The sequence below is a fragment of the Malus sylvestris genome, chromosome 10 (genome assembly GCF_916048215.2).
Source record: "Malus sylvestris chromosome 10, drMalSylv7.2, whole genome shotgun sequence".
Classification (NCBI taxonomy): domain Eukaryota; kingdom Viridiplantae; phylum Streptophyta; class Magnoliopsida; order Rosales; family Rosaceae; genus Malus; species Malus sylvestris.
The window spans coordinates 2,219,587-2,239,278 of NC_062269.1; the positions used below are offsets into that span (position 1 = coordinate 2,219,587).

The window sequence follows — 19,692 nt, forward strand, 5'->3', positions numbered from 1 at the left end:
AGTAAAAAACGTACTTTATAAACATATAAAGTCAAAAACATATAAGGACATAAGGTAAAAAATAAGTACGTAAAATACGATAACGTCAAAATAGATATGTACTAACATATAGGTCGAAAACTCGTGCTTAACTTAAAACTGAAAATAGAAATACTTCCCCCAACACATTTATAACGTAGAAAAGATAAATGTAATACAGGGTAGTTCAAAATACTTGTAATGAAAATCAAAACTGAAAATGAAAGTGGGTCTTACCCAAGCATACATAATGTCACGTACTCCGAGAAAAGGTGTGTCTTTGGGTCGAGCCCTAACAATAACAAATTCGTAACAACTGCTGAAGACTGGTCTTCCTGCCCATTTACTTAACGAACCCAACGAATAAGTTATTGATACCACAGTCGGCTGCTCGTGATATCGATCACACATCTGTTGTCTCGATAAGCAAGCAGTAATTTCTTGAGGGTGCACAATTTCACACGTCATAAATTTGATCCTCCGAATACCAATTCACAATACTCCTCTGTCAACTAGCATTGCATGTAGATACTTTTGTACCATATTACAAAAAGTGTCATACCCAAACCGAACAAAACAATGTAAATAGTGGACCCAAAAACTCGAGCCAAGCAAGCAGAAAACAGGAAGTCGCCTTCCTTAACAAGCAGTATCTCTTGGGAGTTGTTGAAGTGCTCAATCCACCTCTCCAATTTTGCTTAGTTGCAGATTTCTAGTCAAACAAGGTCAATGTTGGTGGAAAGAAGAAGGACTCGCAAGTGATCAATCTAAAAACCCCATAAGAGCACACACCTTTCAAGAGAAGTGCAACTTCTAAATGTGATAAAGCCACAATACAAGTGAACACAATGCATCCTCCAAGGTCTAGATAGTTCATTCAGATACCAAACTCAGAACTTAAGATGAAATCTAAACTTGGTAGATGCCTATCAAATGTGTGTTAGGGTTGGGTGGAAGATACCTTTAAAATATTTGGGCAAATGAACTTATTTACATATTGTTAGAAAAGAACTACTAGTGTACGATATGATGTTGATGACTTGCAGCAGGATATTGAGTGGTGACCATTCAATTCAGCGTGAAGATAGTGATGCAATCTGCTAATCACATGCACTACAATATTCACCAGTCTCTTACCAAAATGCGGCTCAAACCTCTTTCTAGTAAGTTTGATAGCTTGTGGAAAGGTTATGCTCATAACGTTCATGTCCGAATCGATAAGAATTGGGTGCACACTTCCGCAAAATCGATCGATCGTGAATTCCTCACTGATTGAGCGAGAAACCATGTCGAGAAGGCTGAAAGAAAACTCAAGAATTTGAGGGTCAAAACAAGTCATTAAATCTAGAGTACAAGATATCTGGTTTGAGTGAGAAGCCATACCAAGAACAAACGTTTATTTTATTTTATTTTAATTTTTAATTTTTAATTTTTTTAATTTTTTTTACACTCTCAATGTAATGTTCCGGCATGATCCAGTTTACAAGGAAGGTGAAGATGCATAAATAAAAGTCATTGTTTATGATTATTTGGTTAATCATCATAGTATAATAGTTAAAAACTGTTAATAAGATTTGACGAGGCCAAAGACATTTCGTAATTCACAACACTTTGTGAGAGCTGTTTCAAAGTTCAAAAATTAAACATAGCATCTCTGAATCAATAGAATGACGAAAAAGAAAGATACGAAGCCGTATGCGTATGCATGCAGTGACACGATTGGCTACCTTAAAGTGATGCTCTTGAGCAAACCAAAGCTCAATGAGTCTAGAGAAGTTCAGAGCAAAACTCGATCTTTGTAAAATGATGAATATGGTGGAATCTCAAGCCATTACACTAAAAATTACAAGGCCGAATAGTTAGAGGACTAGAGCACTGGTCAATTGGGCTACAAGCAAGAGGCTTAGTTCACCTCTACCAAAAAGTACGTGGATATACCGCCGAGTACCAAACCTAGGTAAAGTTCAAGGAGTTTGTTTATCCAAACAAGACTGGATCTTCATCATCCAAGTCCAACTATGACAAGAACAAGCATCACATCTCCTTTTGGAAATTGGTGAGAATAGGATTTACTACCGAGGAGTTTCCAAAGAAAAGTATTTAATGTAAACAAAGTCAACTCTCGAAGAATTTGGTGTGAAGCTGACAGTCAAAGGTCAGTGAACTTGACTTCGTGGTTGGAGTAAGCAAGAAAGTTATCGATAGAACAATCGCTGAGAATTGCTCTAAAGATTCACACAAATTTGCTCAGCAGGAACAGGTCCGAGAACATTGATTCGATCCCACCAACTACAACTTACTAAATGTCAAAACAACTAGCGCTTACTCGCTTTCTCCAACACGCAGTTCAAATGTTTCGAGTAGTTTCCATAGAGATATGACTCTGCCCACCATTTCTAGGGAACGCATGTCGCAGAATACAACACCGCTTCAGATCTCCAGTTGGTTTTAACCAACTTGTACCACAGATTTTTTTTTCCATTTCCAACAAAGATTTTTTTTCCATTTTCCAACACTCCTGTGTAGATCCAACTCCGCCCGCAATTCCAAGGGAATGCATGTTGCAGAGTATCGATCCGATGTTGGAAGTCATTCAACAACCCATTTCGTCGTCGAGGATTTTCTGTGCTCCCGTGCTTCACCGAGCTTCACTGAGAGGTGATGGAGAGTGAGAGGGAGACGACAAAAGTGGTGGTGATGATGTGTCGTCGCCGAGGGGGGGTTCGATTGGGTCTCGGGTGTGTGTGGGTGGCGTGGGTTCGATCAGGAAATGAGAGTCCAAGAAAGAGAGTTAAAGAGAGAGAAGAGTGAGCTGAGAGAGAGAAAGAGATAAAGTTAATCATGGTGGTGCTGCCGTTGTTATCGCCGTGTGGGTGATTACATGGGTGTGTGGATGTGTAATCTACCCTCAGGGAGGGTTGGGTGCAGCAATAGGAAGAAGGAGAGAACTGTGAGGGAGAGAGAGATGAGGTTACGGAGAGAGAAGAGAGGAGAGAGGGCGGGGAACAAAGCTCATAGGGTGGGTCACACGTGGCTCACCAATTAAGATTCAAAAACAATTTTTAATTTGGGGTGGGGTTTTATACTTAGAATAAGACTAGGAAACAAAATAAATTAAAATAAATTAGGAAACATAATCCTAGACTAGTAAAATTCGCCCAAAATCTGCACAACCACAAAACAACAATGTTTCTAGATCTTAAGGGCTTCAAATAGGCCCAAAATGACTCAAATTAAAGCTTGAGATGTCCCGAACATAATTGCAAAAGGCTTAAACCCAAAAGACATCATCTTGGACGCCAAAAAGCTCAAAGAAGCCCAAAATGTCACTTTGACAGCACTGCACGCTGGACCTTTATTTCATTGCCATAAATAAACCGTTTGGTAGAAAAACCTGAAACTTTGATACGAGAAAGTTGAGAGACACACGAGTATCCTCCAATTGAAATTACTCCAAAATTCATCCGTTTGATCACTTTTTACTCAAGAGGAAGTCGAATGTCGTACATTGAAAATATAAGTCAAAGTATCAAAATTCTCATAAAATAATCAATAAACTAATAATAAGATTAAGATAAAATATATAGTATAATATCACCCCATCACTAATATTTTGGAAACTAGAAGAGGAACAAACCCCTCGTAAAACCTTTTTTTTTTTTTAAATTATTTTGAAAACGATTTTTATTAGAAACACTTCAAACTTCCATTAAAGAAAATACTCCTTGAAGTAGCATGTGACAAGTGTCAAAATGCTTTATGACCCAATCGCTTTCTAGTTTTCGAACAAAACATAGTCAAAAGCACTTCTATTTATTAGAAACTAGAAACTGTTCATTTCGAACAGGGCATAAACAAAGGCATAAATAGGTCGGACTTTGTCATACTGGTGTCTCGTAAGCATAAATTAAGACTTGGAAGATGAATGAGGATTAAAAAGCTTAGGGTTTCTTGTGGAGGAAATGGTCTTCACTCTCCAGAATTTGTTTTAATCATTCGGTGTTAATTAACATTTGAAAGATAATTCTTGATGATGCCTAGTTTCTCTCCATTATTTCACATGTCATTTTCACTTTAGATTAATTCAATTTCACTTGTCAGAAATCGCTAGAGTCTTACCAAGTAAGTAGTTGGAAACCATCCCAATTGACGTTCTAAAAAGATTAAAAAAAATAATAATAATAAGGAATGAGTAAATCAATGTTTATTTCCGTCATTTAGTAGAATGCTGGTTGTTTGGGTTTTTTTTTAATCTATTTCTATCATTTTCTTGCCACTTAAGTCTGGTTTTTTATTTATTTTTATTTTTGAATTGATTCTTATTGTCCCACTTGGCCAACTTCCTACAACTTTCACTCTCTCTTCCATTATTTCCTTTCACCAAAACCTCTCTTTTGTTGTAAAATCGACGGTATGTGCAGTGGAATAAACAAGACACAAAATTTACGAGGTTCCTCTACAGTTAGTGTGACTAGAGTACATCATCGGGGCAGCAGTGATGCTTTCATTATAATTTGAAATAATAAGAGTACAAAGATAACTCTCTCTATTCTCTCATCTCTTCTTCCTCTCTTTTCTTTCTTTCTCTTCCTTCCTATCTCTCCCGTGAGTCCGCCTTCCTTCTTCACCCTCTCATTCATTTTATAAGCAAAGAGAACACTATTCACTTTACAAATTTTCCACAAATGATACTGTGCATAAATAGTAACAACTATTTATGAATAGTGAAAATACTGTGCATAAATAGTAACAACTATTCATGAATAGTAAAAATACTATGCATAAATAGTAACAAACTATTCACTATTCATAAATAGTAAAAATACTATGCATAAATAGTAACAACTATTCATGTGGGCCATCCGCATATTATTCGCAACATCTTTTGATCTTTTTCTACTTTTGTGCGAGTATTTTTCATCATGGTTTCCATTAACTTTTCATTATTTTCCAATGGCATTGAGCACCCAAAGAGCCGCTGCGTCTTTTCTTTCGAATGAATCAACTCCTCGATGGAAGTATGATGTGTTTTTGAGTTTTAGGGGTGTAGACACCCGTAAGGGTTTTGTATCCCATTTATACCATGAATTGTGGGAGTGCCAAGGAATTACTACTTTCTTTGACGATCAAGAGCTAGAAGAAGGAACAAGTATTCCTCTTGAGCTCCTGAGTGCGATCAAAGAATCGCATATTGCAATCGTTGTTCTCTCACCAAACTATGCTTCTTCCAAATGGTGCTTGGATGAACTTACAACCATTCTTCAGTGCATGGAAGCCAGGAACTCAGTTCTGCCGGTCTTTTATGAGACAGATCCATCTAACGTTGGAAATCAAAGGGGGTCTTTTGCCAAAGCCTTTGCTGAGCATGAAGAAAAGTTCACTAGTACCGAAGAGAAAAAGAAGGTGATCCAATGGAGAGAAGATCTAAAAAAAGTATCCAAAATTTCTGGGTGGCATTCGAAGGAATCTAAGTAAGCATGCATGAACAACTTTAATTTCCCATGTCTTAGTAGAGTCAAACTTGAATGCTTCGTTTATGATTTTTTTTTCTTCTGAAAATATGGCTTTAGCCTCTAAAACTCAATTTTCATTACATAAAACCCGACATAAGTTTTTTACTTGATTAAAACCCATTGACTAGGCTCCACACAAGCAAATTCATTAACTATGTTTGACTTCACCATTGTACATTTTTTTAATGCCTAATATACCCTTAATTACATTTTTGACCTATATAGTTAATTGTATACGGATTAAAAGGTGGATTAATGATTATTGAAAAGAGAAATAAGCATTACTATTCATAATATATATGATGTAATTTAACAAATATGTGGGGAATCTGTAAATGTGCCTAATAGTTGTGCTAACATATGGAGAATAATTTACGTACAACATAAATAAATGTTATTTGCCTCAAAGTTATTTAATTTACATATTTATATAGGTAAATTATTTTACACACATATATAATAATAATATTTTACATATAAATATAGGCAAATTATTTTACACGCACATATAATAATAATAATAATAATAATAATAAAATGTGCCTTATATATATTAATACATGTAAAATGATTTATCTACAACATATAGAAATGTTATTTTATTCAAAGTTAATTACCTATATTTTACATATAGATATAGGTAATTTACTTTACACAGACATACATATGGTAACAATAAAATGTGTCTAACATGTGTACTTTTTTTTATCCAAGCCTAACATATGTACTAATACATGCAAATTAATTTACCTACAACATTAATTTTCCTATATATTACATATAAATATAGGTAAATTATGTTACACAGTATAATAATAATGTGACGAATAGATATATGTAATGGTGTACCTACAAAATATAAAAATATTACTTTATTTCAAATACATATAATTATAAGTGGCTAAAAAAACGTCAAGAGGAGTAATTAGAATTTAATGCCCATATTATGTGGGCATGATTGAAGCCAAAATTGGAGGGTTGTGTGTGAGAAAACGTTAGAAGGGTTGTGGCATATGTTGTAAATTATATGAAGTATTAGGTCATTTAATTTCTAATGTGGCAACATATTTGAATTTTGGGTGTATATTGGATGTTTAAAGATAGGTGGGTTTTACTCTAAAAATTACGAATTGTATAGACCTATATCTAAAGAACCCTTTTTTTTTTTTAAATTGGTTACTTTATATATACCTTGTAGGTGTGAAAGGGAGCTTATTGAAAAAATTGTCCAAAGCGTGTGGAGGAAAGTGCAATCGACATTCACGTTGTCAAACTCCTCACAGAAATTTGTTACGGTTACTTCTAGGCTTGAGCAATTAAGTCTGCTATTAGCTCATGATGCCAATGATGTTCGTTTTATAGGGATAACGGGGATGGGTGGCATCGGTAAGACAACCCTTGCTAAGCTAGCTTATGATAAAATCTTCCATCATTTTGAAGTTCATTGCTTTCTTGGCAACATTAGAGAGGTGTCTAAAATAAACCGTACTCTAATTGGCCTTCAAAAAAGACTTCTTTTTCCAATGTTGAAGGCAAAGATTGAAGAAATTTGGGATGAAGAGTGCGGAATCAATTTCATTAAGAAGTGCTTACACAATAAAAAGGTTCTTCTCGTCCTTGATGATGTGGATGATTTAAAACAACTTGAAGTACTGGCTGGAAATCAAAGTTGGTTTGGTATGGGAAGTAGAATTGTGATTACGACTAGAAATGAAGGGTTGATGGTCCAACATGGTATATCAACATCATATAAGATGCGGGGGTTGAATGATTGCGAAGCACTTAAGCTTTTTTGTCTGAATGCCTTTATGAAAGAACAACCCGAGGAAGATTTTTTGGAACTCTCTGAGCATTTCCTAAAATATGCCAGAGGCCTTCCATTAGTTCTTAAAACACTAGGGTCTTTTTTGTATATGAGAGGTCAGGATGCATGGAACAGTATGTTGGAAAATATTCATAGAATCCCTAATCCAACAATTTTCAATTCACTCAAAATCAGTTATGACGGACTAGAGGACATGGAGAAGAGAGTTTTTCTCGATGTTGCATGTTTCCATAAAGGGAAGTGCATGCAGCAACTTTTTCGAATACTAGACAATTCATTTGAAATTTCTAGTAGTGTTGTGATAGATCTACTAATTGAAAAATCTCTCTTAACTATTGAAGAATGCTTCCAATATGATAATTCAGCCCAGTACTGCATAGGTATGCATGATTTGATACAGGAAATGGCGTGGACTATTGTTGGTCAAGAGTCTAAAGAGTCTGGTCTACGCAGTAGATTATGGCTTCTCAATGACATTATCCATATACTCACGACCAATACGGTAAGAAGTTATGTAAATTCCAAGTTCAAAAGAAGTTATGATTTCTTTTAACGCAATATATTAGAATGTTAAATTTACGTTTCCTACATTCTTGGTTATTAGGGAACGAGAGCTATTGAAGGTATAGTCTTACAGTTACCCGAAATAGAAGAGGTAGTGCATTGGAATTGTGAAGCCTTCTCTACTATGCATGGATTGAGGTTTTTAGAATTCGACAATTTGATCATTTCTTCAAGTCCCAAATTTCTTCCATGTTCCTTGAGAATTATGATTTGGAGTTGGTATCCTTCCAAGTCTCTTCCACCAAGCTTTCACCCACGTTTCCTTACTGAACTAAGAATGCCTCATAGCAAACTTGTTCGTTTATGGGATGGAAAAGAGGTAAGAGTGTGTGTGTGTGTATATAATTTTTTTTTTTAACAATCGATATCATCTACAATATGGGCCGGGGGGGGTGGGTTTAGCTTGATAATGGGCTAACAATAATGTGGTTCAAGTTCGTCTTTGACGAGAAACGAACCAAAGACCTCTCACTTACCAATGAAGAGAAATATCACTAGACCGTAGTACTAAGTGACGGTAAGAGTATATTGAATGAATGCTACTTTACATATGTTTAAGGGTCATTTTGATTGCGGTCCGTAGTCAACTCAACTGTTACATTAAAACCTTATTGTTTTTCAATATTTGATAAGATTCTTTGAGTTTGTACAGCTCAACATTTTAGTATTTATTATACTTCCATGTCATTTTTTTATTTTTAAATTTAAAATTGTTGATTAAAGTCCAACATTTATAACACCCTGTCTTGTTTTCTTTTTCATTTCAAAATTTCTCTAATTAACAACATTCAAAGGATTTAGATCCAAGAATTAATGTAATTCGAAATTCTAATAATTATGAAATTCAGTCCATCATCAAATCTGAAAAAAAAATTATGAAATTGTAAAAATCCCAAAATTTTTGGAGTGGTGTTGAGGGAAATAATTATATATATTTATCATCAAATTGTCAAATTTCTGAAAATTTTATCTGTTAAGTGAAACAGTGTACTTAGATTTTAGGACCTAAATAAGATTACTTTTAGATTATAACGTGCATGGTTTTCTCTATCCAATTTAAGTCCCTATTTTAAAATCTTAACGCTATGTCATATTTAGTTGCCTCTATCACATATTACAAACTTGCCATCCACATTTCCCTATTCAATTCATAATTAAGACTAAAAATTGGAAATTGACTTTCACACTCAAATCACCAATTAATGCACTTAAATCAAAATTCTAAAATTTTAAAATTTTTGGAAAGTACTCATAGGTACAAGAAAATAAATGAAATTTTTTATATTGATTAATTGTGAATATAAACGTGAATAACAAAAATACATTTACAAAAGAAAAGCAAAACATCATCACTAACACAATTCCCATCTCCATAAGAAGAAAAAAAGAACACCCATAAAAATTATAAGTACATTAACAAAGTGCTATAAATGGGTCCGGAAGTATAAGTGCATAAGCATAGGTACGAAAGTGTAAGTGCATAAGCATAGGTACAGAAGTATAAGTGCATAGGCATAGGTACGGAAGTATAAGGGCATAAACATAGGTACGAAAGAATAAATGCATAGACATAGGTACGGAAGTATAAGGGCATAAACATAGGTACATAATTTCGGTATGCAAACTTTGGTCCATGTATCTTCATATAAGTATACAAATCATAGATTTAAAAATACGTACTTGTCAATCTCCATAGATAAAAATTTATCATACACGAATAAACACAATTCATAAGCAAAAAATAGATTTGCAAACATTAGATGTTCCATAATGCAAGAAACATACGAATCATGAGAATATATAATTGAGAGAGATAAGAGATAATATAAAGGAGAAGTGTATAAGTGAGTTGGACATGTTGCTCTTCATAAATGAAACTTGATTGTGCAACTCGTATAGACATTTTGTAATTTTTTTTTTATTGATTTCAAAATAAACATGAAAGCTCAAAGGCAACTCCTATGTAGAAAGTTGATGAGTTATGAAGTCAAATGATCAAAATTAAATATTAGATCTTACACTCCGTTTTTTTTTTGAAAATTAAATCTTGTGAATGATGTTAATCTAGTTTTCTACTAAATTTATTATGGGTACATACAAAAGCAATTTAAACATGGACTTGACAAAAAAAAGTACCAATGAACATTAAAAAAAATTGTGCGTACCCAAAACACATAAATATCAATGGGTACATATATTGAATTTACAAGAAACTTATAGTTAACATTGTACCCAAATAAAAATAAATACAAGAGGAAAAAATCATGGGTATATGTAAAAACTCAAGGAAAAGAATGTACCACATTGTTTTGTAGGCATGCATATGGGTACATAAAAATGCAACCACCAAACCATTATACCTAATTTTCTCAAAAAAAAAAAAAACATTGTAACCCATATCTCAATATGTATAATGAAATTGTGCTCACAAAACATATTGTACCAATAGATATATTTGAATGAAATAATATGCAGAATAAATTTGTACCCATAAAATAATAAAAGTGTAGCGAACCATAGATTGAACCATCAAGATTAATAAAGGAAGGAAACAATAAAAAGAAGAAAAAAAAAGGAGAGAGTGAGGGGTAGGTTTGGCGTCTGGTTGATGAAGGAGCATAAGGGATTGAGTAGTATTCATCTTCACTTGTAAGTAAGAGATCTTAGGTTCGATGTTTGTCAAATGCAAATTTAAACCACATTATTAATTACTCATTGTGAGTTTAAACTCACTTCCTCTCCCTTAATGTAGATAATATAGTTTGTTAAAAAAAAAAAAATAGAACAGTAAGGTTTTTGGAGGCTTATATATTATTTCTTGTATTGTGCAGAACTTCCCCAAGTTGAAATATATTGATCTGATTAAGTCAAATAAATTGATCGGCACCCCAGATTTCACTGGTATTCAAAATCTTGAGGAGTTGGTTCTTGAGGATTGTACGAAGTTAGTTGAGATTCATCTATCTATTGCAGTCCTTAAAAAACTTAAAGTTTTGAATCTTCGTGGCTGTAAAAGTATTAAGAGACTTCCAAGTGAGGTAGAAATGGATTCTCTTGAATATTTAGATCTTACCGAATGCTCCAAAGTGAAAAGGATTCCAGAATTTTCGAACCAGATGAGAAGTTTGTCCAAGCTTTTATTAGGTGGGACTGCGATTGAGAAATTACCTTCATCGATTGGACATCTGGTTGGACTTACTGTACTGGGTATCATTAAATGCAGAAATCTGTTGGATATTCCTATTGAGATTTGTAATTTGAAATCTCTTAAAAGGCTGCTAATCGGCCGAAGTTTGAAAATCGAAAAACCCCCAGGGAAAAGCGGTATAAGAGAGCCGTTTGTTTATATGAAAAATCTCAGATCTCATTGGTTTGGTGGATCAATTGCTAAACCAAGGGATGATTGGGGCCTTCTCCGCTTACTTGGAATTAGAAAGAGCGATGAGCCTTGTTGGGGTTTGGTGTTATCTTCTTTATATCATTTCCGCTGTCTGGAGGACTTACAGCTACGTTATTGTGATCTTGGTGAAGGTGATATCCCTGATGATATTGGTTGCTTGTCCTCTTTACGAAAGTTAAATCTTTGTGGAAACAATTTTGTTACCCTTCCAGCAAGCATCAAATGCCTTTCTCGACTTGAGTCTCTTTGTTTGGAGGCGTGCGAAAGACTTGAGCAACTGCCAGATCTTCCATCAAATAGCAAATTACTCGTAAATGTAAATCATTGTACTTCATTGAAAAGGTTGTCGGATCCATCCAAGTTGGGCAGCAGATTCGCCAATTTGTATGATTTTAATTTCAGTTCTATGAATTGCATTACACTGGTGGAAGATGGAGACTGGATTAATACAATATATTCAAGGATCGTGAAATACGCCACTCAGGTACTCTCTCTCTCTCTCTCTCTCCCTCTCTCTCTCTCTCTCTCCCTATATATATATATATGTAATGGTTCTTTGGCAGGGACTCTTTCTTGATTGGTACAATAATAATATTGTATGCCCCGGAAAGGTGATTCCGAAGTGGTTCAACAATCAAACTGTGGGACATTCGCTAAATGTGGAGCTACCTCCCCAATCATGTAGCAGCTGGATGGGGATTGCTTTTTGTGTTGTTTTTGCACAAGATAAGGAAACCTTGGGAATTCCAGCTGGCCTTCTCTATTATCAATGCAGGATTCGGGATTCACCTTGGACTAGATGTACGCATTGGTATCCTGATACAAGGCCTCTTGTGTCGGAACACCTTTGGGTATTCTTTTTACCTCTCGAAATATGCCATCAAGAACAGTTTCTATTTGAAACTTGTTATTGCGAACGCGGTATGACTGAACCCAAAGGAGGCTTGAATATGGTGAAGAAGTGTGGGGCTCGTTTGGTGTACAAGAAAGATTTGGAAGAACTCAACCGAACACTGAAAATCTTGAAACGAACACATGACTATTGTGAAGAGGCAGCTTCAAGTCAAAGTCCTACTTTTGAAGAACATACCCGCAAAAGGCAGAAGGAAGACGAATAATTGTTTTATGTTTTGTTAACCATTCAATGCCTCAGAGCTGTACTCGAAAGCTTTTCTCAGAATCCATATTAGTAAGTCACCATCTCAATCCCAGCATAACCTACATAATATCTGAGTATTATTTTTTTCCTCTTTTGAGCTATAAAATTTTAATTTCCTAGCCATGCAGATTGGAGAGCTTAAGCAAAATTAATAATGCAAGACTATCGATGTTATAGAAATTAACACAAGCACTAATTGTTCAGTTGATCTCTTTCTCTCTTCTGCTTTTTCTGTCCTTAAATTCTGTCTGCCTCTTGTGTTTTGCCATCTTAGCCAATGCCATTCAAGTAGGGAGGAGGGAAGGGGAGAGAGAATAGGAAGGAAGAGAAAGAGAATCATCCTCCATATATTATATGCACTTGAATAAAACATGTTTGTTTAAATACAATCAAGTTAGATCCTGCAGTGAAGCCTAAATATGTATGTACATTAAATAATGTGTCCCTCATTTGTGCCAGAGATTCAACCAAAAGAGATGCAGAGTCGTAGTATGTAAAGAAGATGTTCAATTAATGATTGGGAAAAGTAAGCAATGTCTTGGATGCATTCAGACAATTTTAAATTTGACTAGATCATAATATTTTTGTTTGGGTGGTGCTATCCGCAAAACAAGGATCCTCTCTGGATTTTCTTTATGAGGATCCGAGGGATCAATCAATTTTGTCTGTTCATCGTACATTGTGCGGTTAGAAATCATTTAAAATTTAAAATTTAAAATTTAAAATTGAATATAAATAGTACCTAACGAAAACTAACCGTACGATATACGATGAACGAACAAGATTGATTGATCTTCCAGATCCCCACAAAGAGGATCCAAAGAGGATCCCTGTTCCTATCCACACACCTCTCTTAATTTTCAACTGTCACATCGAATGAATTAAATAATATCAAAGAACTGAAATTAATAGGGTGTGTGTGGAAGGTAAAAAAGGGTCATGCATACATGAGATGTTTATCTTTTAGGATTTAAATAAAATTGTAAAGTAGTGTTTGGCGTTAACAAAAAGTGGAATGATATTATGTGGATGTAAGATTGGGAAGCAAAATATATTGTGATAGTTTGCAGCATCGGCCGAATTGAAGCAAAACTTATTATGGTATGAACAAATAAGTAGCTTCAGACATAAAACTAAAAGTGCTTGAGCAGTGCCGATCATGATATCTGAAAACCGATAAGGAAGCTGTAACAATGTTGTGCTGTGAACCCTTTCTTTATTGCAAATATTGATAATTTTGAACTCAAACTAAAAGTAGATTCTTATACGCAACTAAAATGTGTATTTATTTATGTGCAGAATGAGAAGAAATTTATCATACTGGGTTTATTTTGGCTTTGATTATTTTCCAAATTAAACTTCAGCTGCAAATATTGCCGAACCGAACCATTTTAAACATGGTTGGAACTCGGTAGCTGATTTTTTGTGCTTAAATAAATAAACTGTCTTAAAACTGCGCTAAGAAAATAATTTGGCTCGTGATAAGACCATGACTTCATGAATGCTTATATTTATGATTTTTTTCATTCAAAGTAAAGAATAAGCCCGCGTGTCTAGCAAATTCAGAAAAAGTGTTAATGAATACTGATTATTTCTTACCTCCGATCTTGTGCAAACAGAAAGAAGTAGATTAAATCGAAAACTATATGTTTTAATTTTCCAAAAGAAGCTTGTTCTCTGCCTCCAAGACCTCATGGTCGTTTTCAATACCATTTCTTTTTGTACAGTTTCTGAATTTTTTGCACATGCCTCAATGCAACTTATTGAATTGTAAGTTGTGAGCTGATTAATATTAGAAAATAAGTTTTGATTTTAAACGGTTTATTCACTTGTGTCAAAGAATGACAAGTGTAAGGTTCTTAATGTAAGGCCATGAGTGCCATGTGTTAGAATCCTAGATTATAAGAAGATGTATGGTTGAGAATGTGTGAGCTCCACCTACATAACAAAACCGTTATAATGCACGGTAGTGTGAACAGGAGAGAGAAATGAATTACCCCTCTGCGACTTGCAGAGGCTGAAGCATTCAAAATTCCTTCTGAAAATTATTTCTGTTATATTCGATTGTTCTTGTTAATCTTCTTCTTCGAACCAATACAGATTATCATCCATTCTAACACAACTTGCCAAGAGAGCTAAGGCTTTAGTCGTTCGATCTTTTACTACTCCAAAACATAACACTAAAAAACATAGTTGTAGTATATACTAGAAAAATTGTCCGCGCTCTTTTGCGGGGTTTCAAACTATAATCGACAACAGCCATGAATCATATTCATAGAAAAATTCACTCAAAAGACAGCAGCAACACAATAGCATTCTCAAATGCAGCAATTTAGACAACACACATTTTACTTGAGTATTTCGACACAATAATGTGATTCAATCAGCTGTTCATTCAATATTATTTTCTCTATTTTAAACATGTTTAAAACGTCTCAAGATGCGTATAATACCTGTTATAAAAAAGGTCTTTCGCACGCGAATAATAATGCAATTAAATTAGTTGCCAATTTTTTTTTAATAAACGATATTATCTACACTAAGGGGGAGATGGTGAGCTTAACCTCACAATGGACTAGCAATAATGTGATTCAGTAGTTCTTTATTAAATATTATTTTCTCTATTCTTAATGTAAATTATATAGAGATTAATTTTATTATGTGAATTCAACTGCTTTAATTGGTTTATGAGGGGTTTATTCTAGTAAGATATAAAATTATTCATTTGCTTCAAATATTTGACTTTCTTTTTGTCAATTTACATATATAAATACATTTAAAACGTGTAAGTCGCGCGTTAACACGCCGTGATTCAAAATCCATCTTCTCAGGGCCGGCCCAGGTCCAATGCAGGCAGGGCGACCGTTCAGGGCCCAAAAAAATTAGGGGCATCAAAATTATTAGGACGGTATATTTATATATGTTTTTATAAGAGTATAAATGTATAAAATTTGGTTCAAAGACACAGAAATTTAACTAGAAGTGGTGGTTTGTCATTTGAAAATAATGAAGAGGTCTTGGGTTCAAAACACCATGTGTGCTTATTTACTTTCTATTTTTACAAATTTCTTTTTATAAGAGTATAAATTTATAAAATTTGGTTAAAGGATCAAGAAGTTTAATTAGAAACAATGATTTTTGTTGTTTAAAATTAACAAGAGTTCCTAAGTTTGAAATGCTATGTGCATGTTTATTTTTTTTTCAATTTTTACAAATTTTTGTTTGGTTGTTAATTTATTTTTAGTTATTATTGAGTAGCTATGTGGGTTGTTATTTTTAAATATTCATTTTAATTCAAGTCTAGTCTTCAACAAAGAATAATAAGTAGACCAAATTATATGACGTGTCATTAAAATGTTTAATTTAATGTCCATTCATTAATAATACATATCAATTAAAGACTCGAAAACATCATTATTTTTTAGTACCATATTGACAAGGTTAGTAAATAAGAAAAAAAATCTCACGATTTATTCAAAAACACATTCAAAGTTCAAATGGAAAATAAAACTCATCATCTATCTACTTGTAAGCCTGAAGTTTTTTTGTTTCCCTCTCTCAATATAAAATAAATTAGTCTTTCTGTGTTTCTAAATTATTGAGTTTGAAGTATTTTTCTAAGTATAATTTTTTCGATTTCTTATGTGTGAAAATAAATAATTTTCTTACATGAAGTTAGGGCACTTTTTTTTACGTCGTCCTAGGCCTCAAAAATCTCTGAACCAGCCCTGCATCTTCTTAGCAAATGTAAATCATATTTCTTAATTATATATTGATAGACCCGCTAATCCAGGAAGGTTGCATGCTAATTAATTAGCTTTAGCCGGCTGATGATCTGAAAGGATAGTTAGGCCATCTCCAACCGAAGGGTCCAGAGGGCCAGATGGCCGAAAATAGCCCTAAAACCGTCTCCAACCGAGGGCTAGGCCAGAGGGCTCTGGAATCTGGGAGGGCCCCACGGGATCGGAGATGGCTGGAGGGCTGGCTGCTTTCGGCCAGCCAGCCAGCCCCGGGGCTGGCTATTTTTTTTTTAATGTTTCCTATTGCTGTTGGTTAAAACCGACAGCATTACAGAGCTTTTTTTTTTTAAATAGTTCTACTATTAGTGTCGGTTATAACCGACACTAATAGTTTGAAATGTTTTTGAATGTAACGGCTAGTAGCCGTTGGTTTATTAGGCCTCTTTTTTTTTTTTTTAATGAATTTAAACTTCTTTTTTTTTTAATGAATTTAAACTACTTTTTTTCCTTTTTTTTCCTTTTCATATGAATCAAATTTTTTTTCATATTTTTTTTCCTATAACTTATATTTCACAAAATTTGTTTCATATTTTTTTTCAATTCTATTTTTTTCGTATAACTTCCTAGGCCATTTATACAACATTAAATTGTAGTTTTTAAATAATAAATTATGTTTGGCCCTATGGTCCTTTGGCCCTCGGTTGGAGACGGTTTTTTGTGACAGGGCTAAAACGAGCCCTTTGGCCCTCTGGCCCTCGGTTGGAGACGGAGACAAATATGGCCTTGTACTGTTCATTAAAATATTAATATCTTGGAGAATCTTGAAGGGCCAGATGGCTCAAACGAGCCATCTGGCCAGCCCTCGGTTGGAGATGGCCTTAGTGCTTGTGCATCTAGCTCTGCGTGGGACTGATTATTGTAAATCAAGTTGCTTAATTATATAGTTAATTGAGATTAAAGAATAGTGATTAATTAGCTTCAAAGCAAGGATTCAAAGAATCAAAAGATGCGCTTGGGTGAAAAGCAATATGGTCAAACATAGCGGGTACACATGCATACGATGCACCAATTTCAAATTGCTTAAAAGTGGAGAGAGAGAGAGAGAGAGAGAGAGAGAGAGAGAAGAGTGATATTAAAGTGTTTCTTGTAGGTCTCATGGGACTGCATACGTGGAATCGAGATTCTCTGCCGACAGACTCAAAAATCTGGCCGTTCAAAAGAGGGAGATTAATATTAAAGCGATTCTTGTAGGTCTCATGGGACGTGGAATCGAGATTCTCTGCAGCAGACTCAAAAATCTGGGCCGTTCAAAAGACGGAGATTCGAACTTTTGATTTATATAACTAAACACTGAGATAAACTAATAAAGATTGTAAAAGTTAAAATAAATTGTCTAGATTTCTCCATCGTTCACACCAAACATAAAGCTTCAGACAGAGAGCATCTCAATTAGCAATTTTCAATACTCTTTTTTCCTCTTTGATAAAAATAAACAAAATTATACAGAAGAAAATAAAAAGAATTCATACATGTGCTTGCAGAAGAAAAATTGGTGCAATGGTGTCGTGCTCCTTCTTTCCTGGTTCTGTCGTGCATGCTTTTTCCCCCTCCTCTTTGATGGACACCTAATCGTACGGTTTATTAATTTTAAAATCAAATTACTTAAAATACACAGGATTAATTATTTTAATTTTGAACGATGACGTGGCAAGATCAGAGCAGGCTAGGCCCCCCTTGGACCAGATCGATAGTCCACACCGTACGAATATACCTGAGGCTAAAATGCGGGCGTGGCACACAACGTGCACGTGAGCGCAGCGAAACACAACCCGGACGCGTCCCCGGTCAAAAAACCGGATTTGGTAATCGGCGACAGGTCCGAACTTTGGAATTGGGTGGTTGGAGGTCTTCGGTCAAAAAAGAAAAAATAACGCAAAAACAATTTCTTTCGAAATCTTTTCTACTTCCAAGGTAGAGAAAGATGACACATCCCAACAAGGAAGCTTTCAGGAAATTTCTCATAGTCGGTCTTCCGCTTTTTATTTTTTATTTTTTAGAAAGAGTGATGTTATTCGTACTATATTTATATATTATATTTTCATACAATTTTAGATGATATTTGATGTGAATAATTACATCATTTAAATTAATCAGATTTTTAAATTTAGTTTATTATTTAATAAACTAATAATTAAGAAAAACTAATTAATTAAATGATGATTATAGACGAGTCTTTCTCCTTTGTTTCTTTGAATTTTGTAAATTTTTTAAAAGGAAAACTAATGAAAAGGGTTTGAAAACTTTGAGTTTTAATGATAAGGACAAAATAAAGGGTAAAGTGAATAGTACCAGGTTTGACTTTTCAGTGTAAAAATGTGGTTTTTCGTTAAAGTGAACAGTACCGCGGACTTTTCGTTAAAACTCTCTTTTTTAAATGATATACCTCCACATCAAATACAATCTAAAATAATATAAAAGTATAATATAAATAACATTACTTTTGTGAAAACCCCACTAAACCGTGCACGTTTGTTAACGTTTTTCCTTCAGCATTTCACTATGACCCACACGAAACCGTGTGGTCACCGCCACCACCACGGGCCATGATTGCTTGCCCTCTCACTTTTCATGCTCTCTCGTACCGTCTTGTTGTGTGGTGTTAAGTAAGGTCAAATTTTATATTATTATATATTTTTTTATTATTTTTATAAAAGAAACAATATAAAATATTGACGTAACTTAATCATGATCACACAAAACATAAGGACATGGAAGAACATGAAAAATGGGAGGGCATGCAATCCTTGTCCACCACCAACACAACCACTACCAGTACAAGAAGAGATTTTTCAATGTTCTCATTATATGAAGTGGTACATTACGTGATCTTATATAAATAGTGGGTTATATGTGTTAAAAAGTTAATAACTTAAAAATTAAAAGTTTTCACCCTTTGCATAAAAACATGTGACCATCGTGTTCCGTCGCAACTAAAAATTTTCCCGGTACAAGTAGTTGATTGCGATCTCTCTCCCATTTATTTCCATTCCTTCCTCTATCTCAACTTCATCTCTTCCTACAACTTTGCTGTGAGAATCTTGAGTGTGATTTTTCTGCTTCTTTGCTGTGTAAGTTTGTGTTGATTCAGTATTTTGTTTTTGTGATATTTGCTTTGAGTCCTTAATCTCGTTTTCTTTATATACATTTTCAATTACCAAAACAAGATTTAAAGTTTCTATTTTCCTTTTTACTGCTCATTTTTGTTTTACTTGTTAGTTTTTGTTTCTCTTTTTGGTTTGCAGAACCCTATTTCCAGTAGTAACTGAATCTGATTCAACGGCCGGAACTGAGTTATCGAGGACGGTGAGATCAACTCGAATTGACAAATATGTGTTGTAACTGAGTTACATATCTGACCACAGTGAGTCCCATTTTAAGAAGATTTAAAGTTTCAAAATTTCAATTTTATTTTT

General features: G+C 34.2%; 3 protein-coding genes across 3 annotated transcripts in view; all 3 read left to right on the forward strand.

Annotated features, from left to right (window-relative positions):
- The first annotated feature begins 4,934 nt into the window (after nucleotides 1–4,934).
- Nucleotides 4,935–10,881, forward strand: LOC126587469 (toll/interleukin-1 receptor-like protein). Its single transcript, XM_050252551.1, has 3 exons — nucleotides 4,935–5,489; nucleotides 6,730–6,917; nucleotides 10,752–10,881. Exons 1-3 carry the CDS (start codon nucleotides 4,972–4,974, stop codon nucleotides 10,775–10,777), a joined length of 732 nt encoding a protein of 243 aa, XP_050108508.1. The 5' UTR covers nucleotides 4,935–4,971; the 3' UTR covers nucleotides 10,778–10,881.
- Nucleotides 10,882–10,964: 83 nt separating this feature from the next.
- LOC126586972 (disease resistance protein RPV1-like) lies at nucleotides 10,965–13,026 on the forward strand. The gene is made up of 2 exons (XM_050251935.1): nucleotides 10,965–11,804; nucleotides 11,884–13,026. The coding sequence occupies exons 1-2, from the start codon at nucleotides 10,965–10,967 to the stop codon at nucleotides 12,436–12,438; spliced, it is 1,395 nt and encodes a 464-aa protein (XP_050107892.1). The 3' UTR covers nucleotides 12,439–13,026.
- A 6,225-nt stretch (nucleotides 13,027–19,251) lies between these two features.
- The window catches only part of LOC126587467 (TMV resistance protein N-like), a 51,933-nt gene continuing 51,492 nt past the window's right edge, over nucleotides 19,252–19,692 (forward strand). Inside the window, exon 1 of the mRNA XM_050252550.1 lies at nucleotides 19,252–19,640. The gene's annotated coding sequence lies outside the window, so the exon portion shown is untranslated. The remainder of the gene's footprint in view (nucleotides 19,641–19,692) is intronic.